The sequence below is a fragment of the Staurois parvus genome, unplaced genomic scaffold, assembly GCF_062004578.1.
Source record: "Staurois parvus isolate SC_StPar_1 unplaced genomic scaffold, SC_StPar_1.0 ptg000137l, whole genome shotgun sequence".
NCBI classification, from domain to species: Eukaryota; Metazoa; Chordata; class Amphibia; order Anura; family Ranidae; genus Staurois; species Staurois parvus.
In genome coordinates, this window is record NW_028317933.1 from 3,157,682 (window position 1) to 3,177,836 (window position 20,155).

Consider the following 20,155-nt stretch of genomic DNA (forward strand, 5'->3'; position numbering starts at 1 on the left):
AGCCTTACCTGAGAAACCAAACAATCCCGGATCTGGGCATAGAGATGAGTGAAGGAAAGATGGCTCATCTATATGCCCTTGGAGGACCGGAGCAATGTCACTTCCCGTTCCGGCCATTTTTTTTTTCTCTTTTGTTGATCCAATGCTTTACATTGCAGAGGAGAGATGTGGGGTCTTATTGACCCCACCTTTTTATTTGAAATATAAACTTTGGCTTCTTACAGGCAACAGCTGTACACCACTTTACAATGTGCCTGACCTTACTGAAGTCCTGTGCAGACAGGGTTCATTCCTTTTCTCCTTAGAAAATGGAAAGTTCGACAGTTATCCAAGCAAAGTTCTTGAAACACATCAGAAAATACCTGAGCATGTGTTGAGTCTGTGGATGCTCAAAAATGCTGCTTTCACTTTGGTAACTCTTATGCTGCCTGCTCGCAAATGATGCTCAACTCCTTAAAGGACATGTGTAGCCCTTCCAGTGATTTCTTCAGATGTCCATGCTAAAGAGATTGACCCACTGACTGTATCATTAGGAGCACTAATCAAATCTCTACAGCTTTTTTCATGGCTGTACGTTAAAGTTTTCCTAAACCCAGGACCCTGCACTCACTATATCTGGTCTTCCACAGTACACAGAACATGCAAATTGGCGTAGGAGCCATATGCGGTGACATCACGCCGCCGAGACCATGAGGAGGTCTGGCGGCCATCTTTCAAGTTCCTTATGGTCAGTGACAGCTCTTTGTTTTACTGATTGTTACTCCTAATAAACGGAATTCTTTGCTTAAAATGTACTACACTATTGGGCATTCTTCTTTTTGGCTCTTTATGAGCCAACACCATCCTAGAGCCCATTCTGGAGGACGGTAGCTGTGGGACAGATTTTCCTGGAGGAAGGGGATCTCTTGGACCTGACCAGGCTGCTGAGTACCTTTTTTAAGGGAGACCTCCGGCTGTTTATCATATACAAATGCGTATTATGATTGTCTATCTGGTGAGTGTGCAATCTTAACATCCTTCCCTGGCACATCACCCTTATGATCGTTTGGAATTTATAGAATACCTTTTAGAGACTATATCATTCACCGATACTCTTGGACTTTTCATATTTATAGTCCGTGGGGGTTTTCTATGATCTGATATATATGGTAATTATCATTATTACACTTTTGGCACTTTCTATTAATTATTATATGTTGCACTATGTCACCTTACATGGGCATTTGATACATTTATGATTTGTTCCTTATTATCAGTATATACATATTTAGTGCTGCATCCTTGTTTTTGCTATTTGTCTTTAGAGGTTTTATGGTTACCTTTGGTGCAACAGCTGCTTTTAGGTTTTGGCGCTCGCTTATTTTTCCTGTATTCCACTTAGTGAACACATGTTGCCGAAGAAAAATTTGGCAGCATCTCTTTACTGGAATTGAATAGGTTTTATCATCCAAAAGAAAAAACTCCCAATTTTCACAATCACGCCTTATTCACATCATCCGTTTTCGGCAGCACCTATATTTGTTAGCAACTATTTTCAAGGATGAAGCACAAGCAGGGAAAAATTTAGAACCAAAATATCTGATAAGCACCTTGAGAATTCATCAACAGCTACTACATCCATCAAACCAGATATCGATGTGTTTGTGTCAAATATCACACTAGTTTTATGTTTCCCTCTTTAACTTTTTTTATAATAAAAAATACTACAAAAAAAAGTTTTCTTACTCTGGTACATTATGTATCTATATCAGTGATCGTTAACTAGTCATCTGCCCGACTTTTTCTGCTCACCCGCTATCCTTATTGTTAGTGTATTTTATGTGTGGCCCAAGACTATTCCTCTTCCAATGTGGCCCCCGGAAAGTCAAAAAGGTTGGACACCCATGATATAGTGTATTTCAGTTGTCAATTTGGTATTTCTGAAGGTGCACACACTTGTCTTCATCTCTATGATTGATAGGCCATTGCTAACAAGTTTTTAAGTCTTTGGTCTCTGGCAGCCACTGCCCTGTACATATATTTTGCAATTTGTAAATCTATAATATTTGGATATGTAGTATTCCTTTACCTACGCAGCTGAACCTACGTGCCATTTATTCTACCACCTAAACAGATGGAGGGCACATTGTGGCAGGCGCAGCACCATGCAGTGCCTTGTGCGCTCTGTCATTAGAAAAATTAATCAATTGCTGTTTCTTTGTTTGATTAGACTGACTTTACTCTGTAATTCCTCCAATGCCGCTCTATGGATGCAGTAGGTTTAAAGAGCACACCGAATACTTTAGTTAACTTCTTTAATAACTTCAATCTTCTTCATATAACACTGCTTACAATGGCTTGTTTCGTTTATCTTACAGTAGCTTATTTCTTTCGTATTACACTGATTTATTCTTTCTTATTACAGTGGTTTAATTTGGTGGATTATATCGATAACTTATTTCGTTCTGTATATTTCAGTTACTCTACAGTGACTTGATTCGTATTTACTTTACACTGGGTTGATTCGATAGGTTATTTCGGTAGATTTGGTGGAACTACAAGTAAACACATACAACAGATTTTACACACAGATCTACCTGCACTGTTAAACAATAGAGGAACACATAAGTGCATTAAATACCTATTTGGCCTTCTCTGCTTCCATAAAGCTTCTCTGACTGGAACTTGTCTGTTTCCTCTTCTGTCTGATGAGCAAGTGACCCTAGAAAATTCTAGCAGGGAGTTTTACACAGGCACAAATGTGAAACTGGCTGGGATTGGTTAAGGCTCTGTACAGTGTGAGGCTGGCTGTGATTGGCTCACCTATATACTAACTCTTAAAGGCATATTTTTCTTTTCTGCTTCTGCTAACACAATGAATATATAAATGTCATATAACAGTCAAAGACATAAATTACAGCAATGATTCTGCTTTTGGCTTTAACATATGCACATATATACTGTACTGAGGTTATTGGCAGGTTTGGTGTACATATATATGTGAACCATATTAGCAACCTAGGACCGGTCTTAGCTGGCCAGCTACACACATCACTTGATTGCCAAGGGCATCCTGGTGACCAGGTTTTGTCACAACTTTGCAATGATTCTAGAAAACTTTGTATTCATGCATTTTACTATTCTATATATTTGAAGCTTTATTATTCAAGGAACAGGAGTTCTGTATACATTCCCAGGCAGCCCATGAAATTAAAAGGTCTAAGAATGCTTTGCTAAGGTGTCACATTATAACGTGCTTGTTTTTCTATGTGGATCCCCATGTAATGTTTGTTATTATGAAAAATGAAAATAAATTCAGTTACTTGTTTGTCGCAGACTTTGTTTCTTTAGCTGTCCTTCTGCCAGTAAAGTTTTTGTTTTTTTTTGTTTGTCGTTGTAGATGGAACACATTTAATTTATGATAATGAAAATACAGAAACAAGAACAGCAGGTAGGTTGTTTACATTTCCTGTCCTAATTGGAAGCAGTGATGTTGATTTATTATTACAGGCGTTTATATAGTGCCGACAATTTACACAGTGCTTTACATGATGTACATTTACATAAATTTAGGAAAAGCATGTTTGCATTAAATTACTTTAGATTTGAAAAAGATGTTGATTGGAAATATTATATTCAATTCACAATAAGTCAGGTACTCTTACTGCATGCTTTTCTCAGTAAATAAAGCTGTGTTGTTTTTGTTTGTTTTTTTTTTGTTTGTTTTTTTGAGGAGTGTAATATATAAATTCTTCTTTATCTGTTTATATCTCCTCTGTTCTTTCTGTTCTGTCTGAAGAATGTTAAAGCCCAACTCTAACCATTTTTTTTATGGGGGGGATGGGGTATGTTTTTGGAAGTGTGGGGAAGGATTCGAACTTCTGGCAGAAATTTCATATGCTGGTGGATGCTTTACATTGGATTTTGCACAAAACTGAAATGCTCGCGGTTTGCCTTTTAAGGGGGACAAATATGCCCAATGACAGTTGGTGTCCCAAGAGAGAGGCAATTTCAGGGCAAAATGATAGCAAGGTATTCTCACTGTCTTCCAGCCCGGGAAACCTTTTGTTCCTTGTTGCTTCAATAGCAGGGCTTTCGGGTATCTGGGAGTGTGTGAACCCCCCCCAACCCAATTAATGTGACAAAGCTTGCCCCTGACTGGCCAGTCAGAACAAATAGTCATGCCTGGGGTTGCAGTGACACTATAAACCCAGGTAAGCTTTGGCACCAGAGCTTACTCCAGGTGGACTCCTGCAGGAGCAAGGATCAGTGAGTATACTTTCCTGAGGGGGCTGGCGTGGGTTGCTATCAAGAGGTACTGTCACTTTTGATCTGTATGTGCAGAAGATAGTCTGTCAAGCTCATCGCCACCCAAAACTGATATATTTATATACTTGCAAATTGACTCGCATTGCTGGCTTCTTATAAGTTCTAGACCTTGCTGTACTACTCAAATGCTGAATCTGTTACAGCATGTTCACTCTCTATTACTTATTTAAAGTGAACCTATGGGCTATCTCTCTCCTTTTTCTTTTTTTTTTCTTTTTTAGGGCAGGCAGCTCATATTTGGGTCATCATCAGAACTTTTTTTTTTTTTTTTTTTGACAAGCGTGACAAGTTATTTCCAAGGTTAAGGTTCTGCCCACCTTCATCTGCCCTACAGGTTGCCTATTTCATTTGGTGGCCAAAATAAAAAGTAATGTTGAGAGGAGGGCAGACCAGAGCCCCACCACAGAAACGATGGTTGATGTTTACATAAAGGCGTGCCTGGATTTTTGGTAACGCCAGGGTGCTCTAAAGATAGGTAAGAAAGGTACTTGGGATCTCTTTACATAGAGAGATGGCTTGCCAAAAGTACATTAATATGCCAGGAGAGTGAAATCTTTGCCAAATGCCTAGAGACAAAGACCAGATAATCTTTCCATTGGAATCTCAGAGCGGTAAGATGCCAGATGGTGCTGCAACACATCAGTGCCCACCCAAAGGAAAAATACTAGGTTTTGGCAGGCAATATACTTGTTGCTCTTGGCACATAAGATTTAGAACATTTATTAGTGTTTTGAGTGATTACAATAATTTTTCTCTCCTTTTTTTTTTTTTTTTTATTACCAGCTGCCCAACCTGAAAGCACTTAGCTATTCACCAATGTCCAGTGCCTCTATATCCTGCGAACGCCAAGTACTTGCCCCGTTCTCTGAATCAAGTCTTGAAGATTTCCACCCTGTAACACTTTTGGACACCCCTTCCCGGCTCTTGGCTGAGGATGAACTCTTCCCTGAGCAGGAAACTTGTGAACTTGGCTCACCAAACAATCTTAACGGGATGGAGGACAGCGGAGGGGGTGGGACTGGTGTAAAGAAAAAACGAAAAAAAAAGGAGCAGGGGGAGGAAAAGGAGACAAAACCAAAGAAAAAGAAGGAGCCCAAGAAAGTAAAAGAGCCTAAAAAAGCAAAAGAGCCCAAAGAGGCCAAGGAACCCAAACAACCCAAGAGCCCTAAGGAACCCAAGAAGCCAAGGAAACCGAAGGAGCCGAAACCTCCTAAAGAAAAGAAAACGAATTCAGAAACGGTTGTTAAAACCAAATCTAAGAAAACGAGGTGAGCATATGCTTATTGCAAACACTTTGTAGAGTTGCCATTATGAAATAGAAGACCACCTTTGATTTTAAAAATCCCCCCACAACCTTAGGTCCTCTCCATGTGCTGCAAAGATTTCAATGCACAGTACTGCATTTTAAAGACTGCATACCTACATCAGAGATCTACAAACCTATATTACCAGAGGGGATGCTGAACTTTTTCTGAATGAGCACCAAATGCAGGGAAGTGTGGTCAATGGTTTAATAGTTTTATTTGGTATTTTTATCCTGTAAGTTAACCCTTTCCCAGCATTCTTTCAAAATCTCTTTAACTTGCTTACATTCCTTTCAGATACTCATTGCTCTGCCAATGAAGAGCTGCACTGCTGCCGCTCCAAACTGTCCCTGCCAGTCCCTCACATCTACTGTGCATGTGCGGAACAATTCCATTAGTTCCCTCGGAGAGTTGGCCTATTATTTGGCTGAAGTATTGGCCCAGGAGAGTTTACAGCGGCAGCTGTGTGGATCTCCATGGGCCTATAGCATACATCTGGCAGGAGCATGGTAAGTGAAAATAGGATTTTGGAGGCATGTTGGGGATTAACTCAAAGAGTAACTACAAAAATGTAGGTATCCGCATCTTTTTGGGGAAAGCACAAGCCCAGGTTCCTGTAAACTTCAAAGGTTTTTCAGAATACTTGGTTCTTCGGGAAGGGTATATCAGTGCAGTTTTTTTATTTTAGGATATTTCCTCATCCCATGATCAATCAGTGACTTGCAATGTTAGACCTTATTTGACACAGACTGAATACTGTTGCTGCATGAAATTTTTCAATAGTTCTGTATTGTAACGTTGCAATAATCCTGTACATAAGAGGGATGCTGCTTGCCCCTTTCTCACTGCCCTAAAGCTGGCCGTAGATGGATCAAAATTTGTCCGGTTCTGCAGTGACTGGGCCGGTTTCAATCTGTTTGTGGCCGTCCCTCTTTGACAGACGTTGATCATTAGATTCACTTCTGTTGAATGGACCAGTTGGAAAGCATCTGTTGATCAGATGCTGGTCAGTGTATTCTGGCAGTGCTGCGTCCCACTGTCCGAATACAATGTGTAGACAAGGGGGACTCCTGCATCTGCCTTGCTTGTTTGGATGGAGGAATCTGTTTTTTTTTTGTAACTACTTGTATCATTGTGTCTGTTATACTGTGCAATGATATTTTTATTGCGCTACTTTCACATTTCTGTATCAAAAACACATGTATACAGTGGATATAAAAAGTCTACACACCCCTGTTAAAATGTCAGGTTTCTGTGATGTAAAAAAATGAGATAAATCATTTCAGAACTTTTTCCACCTTAAATGTGACCTATAAACTGTACAACTCAGTTGAACAACAAACTGAAATCTTTCAGGTAGAGGGAAGTAAAAATAAAAACTAAAATAATATGGTTGCATAAGTGTGCATACCCTTAAACTAATACTTTGTTGAAACACCTTTTGATTTTTGGGTATGAGTCTGTCAGCATGACCCATCTTTGCCCACTCTTCCTTGCAAATCTGTCAGATTGCGAGGGTATCTCCTGTGCACAGCCCTCTTCAGCTCACCCCACAGATTTTCTATCAGATTCAGGTCTGGGCTCTGGCTGGGCCATTCCAAAACTTTAATCTTCTCCTGGTGAAGCCATTCCTTTGTTGATTTGGATGTATGCTTTGGGTCGTCATGCTGAAAGATGAAGTTCCTCTTCATGTTCAGCTTTCTAGCAGAAGCCTGAAGGTTTTGTGCCAATATTGACTGGTATTTGGAACTGGTCATAATTCCCTCTACCTTGACTAAGGCTCCAGTTCCAGCTGCATAAAAACAGCCCCAAAGCATGATGCTGCCACCACCATGCTTCACTGTGGGTATGGTGTTCTTTTGGTGATGTGCAGTGTTGCTTTTGCGCCAAACATATTTTTTGGAATTATGGCCAAAAAGTTAAACCTCGGTTTCCTCAGACCATAACACATTTTCCCACATACTTTTGGGAGACTTCAGATGTGTTATTGCAAAATTTATCTGGGCTTGGATGTTTTTCTTTGTAAGAAAAAGCTTCCGTCTTGCCATTCTACCCCATAGCCCAGACATATGAAGAATACGGGAGATTGTTGTCACATGGACCACACAGCCAGTACTTGCCAGATATTCACGCAGCTCCTTTAATGTTGCCTCTTGACAGCCTCCCAGACCAGTTTTTTGGAGGGACGTCCAGTTCTTGGTAATGTTACTGTTGCGCCATATTTTCTCCTCTTGATGACTGTCTTCACTGTGTTCTATGGTATATCTAATGCCTTGGAAATTCTTTTGTACTCTTCTCCTGACTGATTACTTTTAACAATGAGATACCTCTGATCAGGGCCATCTTTAATATTGATTGGACCCTAGGGAAACATTTTCTTGGGCCCCCGGAGACAGTTTCACTATCCAGCTGCGCTGAGACATACAATAAATAGCAGCTAGACTCCAAATCAGTTTAATTAGCAGATCAGACAGCAATTGCAATTGGTTGCTGGAGGTTACAGCATATTATTACAGCTCACTGACTGGTTGGTAGAGGTTTCAGCACACGTTACGGCTCACGGATTAGTTACATGAGGTTACAGCACATGATTTCTGCTTGCTGATTGGTTGCTAGGATTGGCTGCTATAGGTTAGTGCACATCAATACTGCTCACCCAGTGGTTGCTAGAGGTTACTGCACATCCTTCCCACTCACTGATTGGTTGCTAGAGGTTACTGCAGATCACTACTGGTCACTGGTTGCTAGAGGTTACTGCACATCATTACCGCTCACTGGTTGCTAGAGGTTACTGCACAGTACTTCTCACTAATTGGTTGCTATTGGTTACTGTGCATCATTACCACTTATTGATTGCTAGAGGTTACAGCACATCATTACAGCTCACTGATTGGTTGCTGAAGGTCACAGCACATCATCTCCTCACTGCCTGCACACCATGGACTGGGAAGGTGAGGGGACCCACTAATAGACAGAAAACTTCTAGAATTTCTAGGACTTCTGGGATCAGTGGCAATGCTGGGGGGGGGGGGGGGTGATGGGATCAGTGGTAGTGGCTGGAGGGGGGGGAAGGGGATAAGTGGCAGTGCTGGGGGGATGGGATGAGTGACTGTGCTAGTGGGGGGGTGGGATCAGTGGCAGTGCTGGATGGGGATGGGAGGTGACATTTCTACATCAACCGCCAATATAAGAGGTGATTTACACTAAACACCATTGTAAGGGCAATTCTGCACTTAAAAACAATGTAAAGGGAAATTTACACTGACCGCCAATGTAATGGGGAATTTGCACTGACGATCAATGTAATAAAAAATTTACTTTAAAACCAATGTAATGGGGGATTTTACATCAACAACCAATACATTTCTACACAGGCCACCAATGTAAGGGGGAATTTACGCTGACCACCAATTTAAGGGGGACTTCTACATGGACCACCAATGTAAAGGAGGATTCAACATTGACCACAAATGCAAGTTAGGATTTTTTTACTGACTACCAATATAAGGAGGAGTTTCTACAGTGACCACCAATGTAAAGGGGATTTACACTTGCCACTAATATAATAGGACCATTTACAGTGACCACCAATGTAAGTAGGAATTTACACTGACCACTAATATAGGGGGGTGTCCACATTGACCACTGGTGTGAATGAAAGGATTCTACACCATACCCCAATGTAATGAGAAGATATAAACTGACCACCAATTCATTTGAGACATTTAGCCTATGTTTACATTTGGGAACACATGCAAAATCGCTTTCCTGACTCCACAGAAACGTGCTGCCCTTTAGCAGATACACAGCAGTGTCATTAATTGTTAGTGATAGTCTCATGCATCTGCTGATGTGCACGTTTCACATTCACCAAAATTCATGGAGTTGTGGCACTCTGTGTCTTGGTGTGATTTTGAAAAAGGGTTGGGAACTTTTATTTCCACATTTCTAGCGCATATAGCAGCCCGTTACATAGTTAGTCTGGCTGAAAAAAAGACAAAAGTCCATCCAGTTCAACCATATAAAAAAAAAAAAATTATAATTCTATACCTGCAGTTGATCCAGAGGAAGGCAAAAAAAACCCAGTAAAGCATGATCCAATTGGCTCGTGCAGGGGAAAAGATTCCTTCCTGATCCCCTGAGAGGCAATCGGATATTCCCTGGATTAACTTTACCTATAAATGTTAGTATCCAGTTATATTCTGTGTATCTAGGAAAGAATCCAGGACTTTTTTAAAGCAATCCACTGAGCTGGCCAGAACCAACTCTTGAGGGAGTCTATTTCACATTTTCACAGCTTTTACTGTGAAGAAATCTTTCTGTGTTTTGGAGATTAAATTTCTTTTCCTCCAGACGTAAAGAGCGCCCCCTTGTCCTCTGTGATGACCTCAGGGTGAATAACTCTACACCGAGCTCACTATATGAACCACTGATGTATTTATACATGGAGATCATATCCCCCTTATGTATTATACATGGAGATCATATCCCCCTTATGTATTATACATGGAGATCATATCCCCCCTTATGTATTATACATGGTGATCATATCCCCCCTTATGTATTATACATGGAGATCATATCCCCCTTATGTATTATACATGGAGATCATATCCCCCCTTATGTATTATACATGGAGATCATATCCCCCCTTATGTATTATACATGGAGATCATATCCCCCCTTATGTATTATACATGGAGATCATATCCCCCCTTATGTATTATACATGGAGATCATATCCCCCTTATGTATTCTACATGGAGATCATATCCCCCCTTATGTATTCTACATGGAGATCATATCCCCCCTTATGTATTCTACATGGAGATCATATCCCCCCTTATGTATTCTACATGGTGATCATATCCCCCCTTATGTATTATACATGGTGATCATATCCCCCCTTATGTATTATACATGGTGATCATATCCCCCCTTATGTATTATACATGGTGATCATATCCCCCCTTATGTATTATACATGGTGATCATATCCCCCCTTATGTATTATACATGGTGATCATATCCCCCCCTTATGTATTATACTTGAAGATCATATCTCCCCTTATGTATTATACATGGAGATCATATCTCCCCTTATGTATTATACATGTTGATCATATCCCCCCTTATGTATTATACATGGAGATCATATCCCCCCTTATGTATTATACATGGTGATCATATCCCCCCTTATGTATTATACATGGAGATCATATCCCCCCTTATGTATTATACATGGAGATCATATCCCCCCTTATGTATTATACATGGAGATCATATCCCCCCTTATGTATTATACATGGTGATCATATCCCCCCCTTATGTATTATACATGGAGATCATATCCCCCCTTATGTATTATACATGAAGATCATATTCCCCCTTATGTATTATACATGAAGATCATATCCCCCTTATGTATTATATATGGAGATCATATCTCCCCTTATGTATTATACATGGAGATCATATCCCCCCCCCTTATGTATTATACATGGAGATCATATCCCCCCCCCCTTATGTATTATACATGGAGATCATATCCCCCCCTTATGTATTATACATGGAGATCATATCCCCCCTTAATCTCCTCAACAGAGAATAAATTCAGTTCCTCTAATCTTTCCTCATAGCTGATCTCCTCCATGCCTCTTATCAGTTTGGTTGCCCTTCTCTGTACTTTCTCCAGTTCCCCAATGTTCTTTTTGTGAATTGGTGCCCAAAACTGAACTGCATATTCCAGATGAGGTATTACTAATGATTTGTACCGGGGGAAATGATATCTCTCTCTTGGAGTCTATACCTCTTTTAATACAAGAAAGGATTTTGCTCGCTTTAGAAGCCGCAACTTGGCATTGCTGCCATTATTAAGCTTGTGATCCACCAGAACTCCCAGATCCTTCTCCACCATTGAAATCAATGGGCTGCCCTACATGTGACTTACATCTTTATCCACCCTGTCAGTACACCTTTACAGCATTCAGCAGAGGTGATTTAAATATCAATGTCGCCAGCCCTCCTCTTTTTACATATGACTGTTGGTTATTTACATGTGAATGCTGACATAGTCTGCATGTGAGTCATGGCAATAGGGCAGAGCTGGGTAGCATAACTGACAGCACTTCACACTGATATCAGTACACAGCACAGGGCAAAGACTTTAAAAAGCAAGGGAATGTAAATTGGGACAGTTGGCAAGTATGGGGCAGCTGCTTTGGGCCCCACAACAATGACTGGGCCCAGGGCAACTATCCCTTATGCCCCTCCTTAAAGACGGCCCTGCCTCTGTTGCTTTGTAAGCTCTCTAAGGACCATGACGTTTGCTCTAGGATGCAGCTTTTAAGCTCTCTGAGGACCATGACTTTTGCTCTAGGATGCGACTAAGAAAATGTCAGGAAAGACCTACTGGAACAGCTGAACTTTATTTGGGGTTATAGGTTTTTTTGTTTACTCCCCCCCCAAAAGGATTGAGTTGTACAGTTTTTTAGGTTACATTAAAGAGGGAAAAAGTTCTGAAATTTATTAATTTTTGTCTAATTGTTTTACATCACAGAAACCTAACATTTTAACAGGGACGTGCAAACTTTTTATATTCACTGTATGTGTTTTTGCCACATAGCATTGCATCTTTTTTGTATGTGTTTTTGATGCATTTGTGTTGGATTCCCCCCCCCCCCCCCATATCTCTGGACTGGAAATAGCACTTCCCAGAGGAGTGTTGCATTTTTGATGCATTTTCCATTCATTTCAATAAAGAGGTGCTTTTTTTTTTTTTTTTCTTTTTCTTTTTTTTTTTTATTAGCCAAGCATGCCCCAAAAATGCAGCAAGCAAAGGGATGCGTTTTTCATGCACTTTTCTTCTGCTTTTTTTAAACTGACCAACTTAACAAAAACCAATCGGCGTTAAAGCAGCTGTATTGGTGTAACATCGGTTTTGCTGGCCTGGCTTGTGAACATTTATCTGTTATATTACAGGAGTATAGGGTTGGATGTCTTTCTAAAATAATCATTTCAAGGCTCCCAAGTGTAAGGAATTAGCTCTGCATCGGTTTGGTATTTTTGGATGATTTCTTTTTCTTGTACGGTCTATTGGCTCTGTTCTTGTGCCTTTTGGATGCACTGTGCACTGTTGTCTCAAAGGACAGTGTTGACTAATATGTGTTTCAGTATCCTTATGAGTGGCAGGGTGGCTTAGGTAGCATTCTGGCTGTGCAATGCTGGGGGCAGTTTCCACAGTATTTGCATGGCGTTTGTATGTATTCACTTATTTAACCGCCTCCCGCCCGCCATATAAGGTAATGACGGGCGCAAGGCGGTTCTCGCGTGCTGGGGGGACATCCTATGATGTCCTCCCACGCTAACCGCGCATGTCTGGCTCCAGGAGCGCGCAGCGTGGGGGACAGCGGTGCGCTGTGTCCCTCGGACACAGCGGATCACTGATTAACGGAAAGAGACGAAGATGTTGGCTCAGTCATGTGATCAGCTGTGTCCAATCACAGCTGATCACATGTAAATAGGGAAATGCCGGTTATCTGCATTTCTCTCTCTTCACGAGCTGTCACGCTGACAGCTCGAGAGGAGAGCCGGTAATCGGCATTCCTCGGAGGGGACATGGGCACTGATCATCGGCACTGATGATCAGTGTGCCCTGATGATCAGTGTGGCCCCAGAAGTGCCACCTGTCAGTGCTCATCCATGCCACCTGCCAGTGCCCATCAGTTGGCAGTCAGTGCCACCTATCAGTGCCATGAGTGCTGCCTTTCAGTGCCCATCAGTGATGCCTGTCAATGCTCATCAGTGGCACCTACTAGTGCCTCCTCAGCAGTGCCCATCAGTGCAGCCTATCAGTGCCCCTCACTGCAGCCTCATTAACGCACATCAGTGAAGGAGAAAAATCACTTATTTACAAAATTTTATAACAAAAACTAAGAAAAAAACATGGTGTTTTTTTTTCCAAAAATTTCAGTTGTTTTTGGTTTGTTTAGCAAAAAATAAAAAACCCCGAGGTGATTAAATACCACCAAAATAAAGCGCTACCTGTCTCACAAAATGATAAAAATTTCATATGGGTACAGTGTTGCATGACCGCGCACTTGTCATTCAAAGTGTGATAGCACTGAAAACTGGCCTGGACAGGAGGGGGGTAGAAGTGCCCGGTAGGCTTGTGGTTAAAGTGGAACTTTAGTCCGAAAATGAAGTCCTGCTAGATCACTTCAGGTTGGCCCCTTTTTGCAGGTATAGCTATGTAAAACATTAAAACAAAGTGTCTATACTGTTTAAAAATCTAGTAATACACTGTCTCGCCCTGCTCTGCACATGCTCAGTTGCTCTCTGTTTTTTTAGCAATGTGCTGAAAACATAGTCTGATCTGCTAAAGATTTACTGCTGCTCAGGGGTTCTGGGCTTCATTAAAATGGCCGCCTCCAGCAAGAAGAAACAGGAACAATCTTGGGGGCAATTTATAGCACATTATATTTGGTAGCATTATTATTTATTGTGGAATGTGTGTTCCTTCCTAAAGAAAGTTTATTTTCTATCAAGTTGTTATGGGCGAAGTTCCGCTGGGTGTTCCAGGTTTCTTTCTACAGTACAGAGACATACTGGTTGACTAGCTTGGGTACATTCACCCTCAGTGTGTGTGTGTGACTGTAGTATGAATATCAGATAGCAAACTTTTCCAAGGAAAAGGCCGCGGTGAATGTTTCTGTGATGGTTCCAAGCCTGTTTATATATGTCAGCGTTGTGTAAATATAAGATCCAAATCCTATGACAAGACAAATGTCTATTTCCTGTCTTATTGTCCCTGTACGTGTCCTAGTCCTTGTGTGCAGGATGACATAGCTGCTGGAAATCCGCCTAACGGCCCTGGCATCAGTAACCGTCATATTAAATGTCTTCAGACTGTCCTACATGTATGTAACAGACTTTGTGATCTACTGGTAAATGTCAGACATGTCTTCAAAGGTATGAGCTGGCTATAGTTGGGGTATTTTTGTTCATATGGAGGTCCATTATTTCAGGAAACGTCTTTTTTTTCCGTACATTCACAAGTTGCTAAATTGATGATTTATGTATGTTTGATCATCTGTATCAAATGGTTTGATTAGGGCCTGTTCACACCAGCAGGCACACGTTATAGTTTGTATAGTGCTCAAGCACTGGTGTGTGTTAGAGCAGTTTGATGTGTTGTTATGACGCATTGTACTGTTTGTTTTTGTTTTTTTAACTTTATTAAATGTCACAAAATTCCACTTCATTCAACTCCTATGCATAACCGCACACTGTGACGTAATGTGGTGTTGTGTGTCTGTGTGTAAATATATATATATATATATATATATATATATATATATATATATATATATATATATATATATATATATATATATATATAATTTCAAATATTTGCTTACATATTTAAGTGCTTTTTGATTGTTTAAACTAGTTTCTTCCTATATAATGTTAAGGCAGAGCTGTGGAGTTCATGTTTACCATGGATAACTCTGTCCATACTGTGCATGCAGAACTCATTATCATTTTTAAACTGTCTGTCCTAACAAAAAGGGTTAAAGAGCTTGAGGTTTTGATTCTGCATTGTATGTTAAAGTGTTACTAAACCCCGGACCCTGCATTCACTATATCTGGTCTCCCACAGTACACAGAACAAGAAAATGCAATTATTTTAGTAAATATAACCTGCTAAATACCTTTTCTCATCAGCAGTTAGAGCAGTCTTGTGACTTCTATCCGTGTCTGGCTAAGCACTGATTCAAGCTTGTAGGAGGAGTTTTCTTTCTGCTCTAGGAGGATGCAGAACCCCTGACCTCTTCTGGACAGTGTTGATTGGCCCTGTGCGGAAAAAAACCTCTCTAGCAATACACACCACACTGAGCATGTGCAGAGTGATTCCACATGGTATGTCTTATCAGGAGATAAGAGGGGAACACTGGAAGAAGGGGAGGTACAGAGAAGATCAAGATCAAACTGCGTTTTTACACAATACAGAGGATTAACCCCTTAGGTTACACACACACACACACACGTTACACAATGAGTATATCAAGCATGCTTTACTGTATATACAGACTGATTTTACTGTTGTGGGTTTAGTAACACTTTAATGAGGGGAAACAGACTCTGTCCCCACTTTATCCCTTGTTCAGGGAAGCTTGCAGTTCATGGTAAAATCATGCTCCAAAGAAACAAAAAGGTAAGAAAAAAAATGTATGTACCGTATTTTTCGCTCCATGAGACGCAGTTTTTTCACCCCAAAAAAGGGGGGAAAATGTCAGTGCGTCTTATGGAGCGAATATAAAGCGGCCGGTCCGGTATTTCTGCCGCCACCATGTCAGAATATCGGGCCGGCCGCTCAGCTCTTCTCTCCTGCAGGACCTTACCTGTTCCTCGCTCCAGCGCTGCAGTCTTCCCGCAGTGGCTTCTGTGACAGCCGGGTGCCCACTGCACATGCGCGAGAAGCGCTGCGCTTTGTGAATGGTCCGATGTCTTCTGGGACACATGACAGGTCCCAGAAGGCTCCCGGCCATTCACAAAGCGCAGCGCTTCTCGCAACTCCGTGTAAGTGGGAGCAGGTACCTGTCAAATTCAGGTACCCGCTCCCCCTTCCTCCCCAAAGGTCCGCAGTCTCTGGTCATCTCCTTTACTGTCTGCAGTCTCTGGTCATCCCCTGCACTCTCTGCAGTCTCTGGCCATCTGTACTATGTCCACAGTATCTGGTCATTCCCTGTACTTTGTCCGCAGTCTCTGGTCATCCCCTGTACTGTGTCCGCAGTCTCTGGTCATCCCCTGTACTGTGTCCGCAGTCTCTGGTCATCCCCTGTACTGTGTCCGCAGTCTCTGGTCATTTCCTGTACTGTGTCCGCAGTCTCTGGTCATCCCCTGTACGGTGTCCGCAGTCTCTGGTCATCCCCTGTACTGTGTCCGCAGTCTCTGGTCATCTCCTGTACTGTGTCCGCAGTCTCTGGTCATCTCCTGTACTGTGTCCGCAGTCTCTGGTCATCTCCTGTACTGTGTCCGCAGTCTCTGGTCATCCCCTGTACGGTGTCCGCAGTCTCTGGTCATCTCCTGTACTGTGTCTGCAGTCCATTGGTTCAGAATATTTTTTTTCTTGTTTTTCTCCTCTAAAACCTAGGTGCGTATTATGGTCAGGTGTGTCTTATGGAGCGAAAAATACGGTATGCTGTTTTAATGGGTACACATAACAAAGATAGCGTGGATTCTCATATTTTACTGCACAAGTGGAAGTACACTTTAATTTACACATTTTGAGAAAAGGAGGATTACACTGGAAACCTCTTGCTGACCAGATCATGAAAGTACCACTTTGGTTTATATGCTTGGAAATGGAAAGGTTAAATTTAAAATGTAATGACCTTGCCTTACTATATTATATTTGACAATGCCAGATTGTGATGTTAAAAGGCCACTTACTTTGCATGTTGCTTTTCAGCAAAGAACAGGGACCAACGCCAGTAGAGAAGAAGAAGAAAGGGAAGAGGAAAGCAGAACCCTATGAAGAGGGTATGGAGAGTGACATGTCTATGCTGAACTCCGCATGTCCGAGCACAGAGGAGTCTACAGAGTCGCTTGACAGCCAGGTACCACAACAAATCTAGGATATGTTTAACCAATTGTACCAAATATTACCATTAATAAAAACGTGGGTATTTGTACAATAGAGAGTAAAATATTTATCATATAAAATAAATGCAATCTAAGTTTGAAGAATGTACTGCAACACATTAAAGTCAATCTCTGGACAAACTGCTAAATAAACATTGGAAATACATTTTTACTTTTTGCCAAAGGAGTTTAAATTCTGTATAGCCAGTTTTGTGATTTAAAAAAAGAACAACTTAAAGTGGTTCAGTAGTGCATAATATATAGTGAATAAAACAATAAAACTAAATATCAAAATTTGACTCTTGATGTGAAAAAGTCCTAAATAAAGTCCTTAATAAACCCACAAAAATCTTCCAAGTTCTCCAAGAAAGTTCACCACGTGTACAAAATGAAATGTCCCCCTTTTCGGGTGTGCAATCACCAATTGAATATGCCCCCCACTCTTATGGTTGGCCAAATCGCTTAACCACCTCCCCCCCCGCCATATAGTACAATGATGGGCGCAAGGTGGTTTTCTTGTTCTGGTAGGATGTCACATGACGTCCTTCCATTCTCACCGCGCATGTGCGACTCAGGGAGCACGCAACGCAACGATCGCCAGTGCGCTATGTCCTTCGGACACAGCGGATCACAGAGCCGAAAATGTCGCTCAGTCATGTGATCAGCTGTGTCCAATCACAGCTGATCACATGTAAACATGGAAATGCCGGTTATCGGCATTTCTCTCCTCTCGAGCTGTCACGCTGACAGCTCATGAGGAGAGGAGAGCCGGTAATCGGCATTCCTCGGAGGGGACATGTACATTGATCATCAGGGCACTGATGATCTGTGTGGCCCCAGAAGTGCCATCTGTCAGTGTTCATCAGTGCCAGCAGTCAGTGCTCATCAGTGCCATGTGCCAGTGCCACATCCATGCCACATACCAGTGCACATCAATGCCACATATCAGTGCCCATCTGAGCTGCCTCTCAATGTCACCCATCAGTGCCAGTCAGTGCCACCTATCAGTGCTGCCTATCAGTGCCAGTCAGTGTCGCCTATCAGTGCACATCAGTGTTTCCTATCAGTGCTGCCTGTCAGTGCACATCAGTGCTGCCTATCAGTGCCAGTCAGTGCTGCCTATCAGTGCCATATATCAGTGTCATGTATCAGTGCTGCCTTTCAGTGCCCATCAGTGATGCCTGTCAATGCCCATCAGTGCAACCTACCAGTGCCTCCTCATCAGTGCCACCTATCAGTGTCCATCAGTGCAGCCTATCAGAGCCCATCACTGCAGCCACATTAGCGCACATCAGTGAAGGAGAAAAATCACTTATTTACAAAATTGTATAACAAAAACTAAGAAAAAACGTTTTTGTTTTTTTTTCACAATTTTCAGTTATTTTTGGTTTGTTTAAGAAAAAATAAAAATCCCAGAGGTGATTAAACACCACCAAAAGAAAGCTCTATCTGTCTAAAAAAAAAAATGATAAAAATTTCATATGGGTACAGTGTTGCACGTCCACGCAATTGTCATTTAAAGTGTGACAGCGCTGAAAGCTGAAATTGGCCTGGGCAGGAAGGGGGTATAAGTACCCTGTAGGCAAGTGGTTAAAGAAAACGATCACCATCTCACATACACCAAGATGTCACTCTCTTCAGGATGCACAGGTACCATTCCATGGATTGGTTGGTAATAGGTATAAAGGCATTGAAAATGGTCACAACCACCCTTCTTCCTCATCTGTGATCACCTCCAAATGGTCATGTAAGGGAAAAAAAAAAACAAAAGAGAAACCCAAATGGTGCAGTACAAAATGCCTTCTTTATTGGCCCAAATAGCCACTAACATGAATAAAAATAAAAAGAATATCAAGCTCAAAAATGCTGCATATAGTAAAACCAAACCATGTGAAGCCTGGCAGTGCTCTCACCACCGCCGAGTGACACAAAATGGCGCCAGTCACGTCCCTTCCGGTTCCACTTTCATCACTTCCGGTTGCCACATAGTCCCGCACTGACGCGTTTCGTCACTTCCGACTTCCTCATAGACCCTGTGCAGCCAAACAGACAAGTGAAATGCATATTTGCTGGCTCCGTAATCTAGCTTCCTAGTTCATCTTTGTGGCTTCCTTTTGTCAATCAGTCTAATGGGCCAGTAAATCTCCATCGTGGAAATAGTCATGATAAAAGCTAAAACTAGAGTGCTCATCTTTAGTAGTTGGTCACATGCAGCTGGATATGTTCTGTACTATTGAAGTTGTCTAAGCCACTTTATCACTTCTATTAAATAATCATCTTAACTAGGAGAGGGATGTATATCTCATAAAGAATACAAATCATCTGGACGGTAAAATAATAAATATATATGCACTCAATGAGTGACTCCATAACTAGAAAGTAAAGAACATCTGTGGGAAAACTTTACACAGACTTTAAGTGAAAAGGCAATTTTTTTTTTTTTTGTGATAATTGACTTTCATTGATTTTCAAGAAGGAACAATAGAGAAGCATACAGGCTGTAAATCCTGGGTTACAACATTTACAATGGACTTCGGTCTGAATAAAGACACAGATTCTAGACAAATATAAAGACCAGTATAGAGTGACTGAGCAGTTCATTGTAGATCTATAGGAAATGCGCGTTACCTGTAGGAAAACACAATTTGTCTGATGTTGATCGACTATATCCTACTACATCAATCATGGTAGCATTGGGTAGTCTGTTTTTAGTGGCTTTAAAACGGTTGGGGTAATCATTGGAAGTGGGTATAGCTTTGTCTACACTGAACATTGTAGGGAAAATGTTTAGAGAGAACTGAAGGGGAGAAAATGAGAACTGATAGTGTAGAGTAGGAATGGAAAAAGAATACTGTAACCTTTCCACGGAACCAGAGCCACCTCCTGATGCCATTATG

The 20,155-nt window shown here is 41.4% G+C and overlaps 1 protein-coding gene across 1 annotated transcript in view; it reads left to right on the forward strand.

The window, feature by feature from the left end:
* The window catches only part of CHD6 (chromodomain helicase DNA binding protein 6), a 192,410-nt gene that overhangs the window by 53,588 nt on the left and 118,667 nt on the right, over positions 1 to 20,155 (forward strand). Inside the window, exons 2-4 of the mRNA XM_089673251.1 lie at positions 3,380 to 3,430; positions 5,092 to 5,576; positions 17,086 to 17,233. Of these exons, the coding sequence (XP_089529377.1) occupies positions 3,398 to 3,430; positions 5,092 to 5,576; positions 17,086 to 17,233 (666 nt within the window). The 5' untranslated portion in view covers positions 3,380 to 3,397. The remainder of the gene's footprint in view (positions 1 to 3,379; positions 3,431 to 5,091; positions 5,577 to 17,085; positions 17,234 to 20,155) is intronic.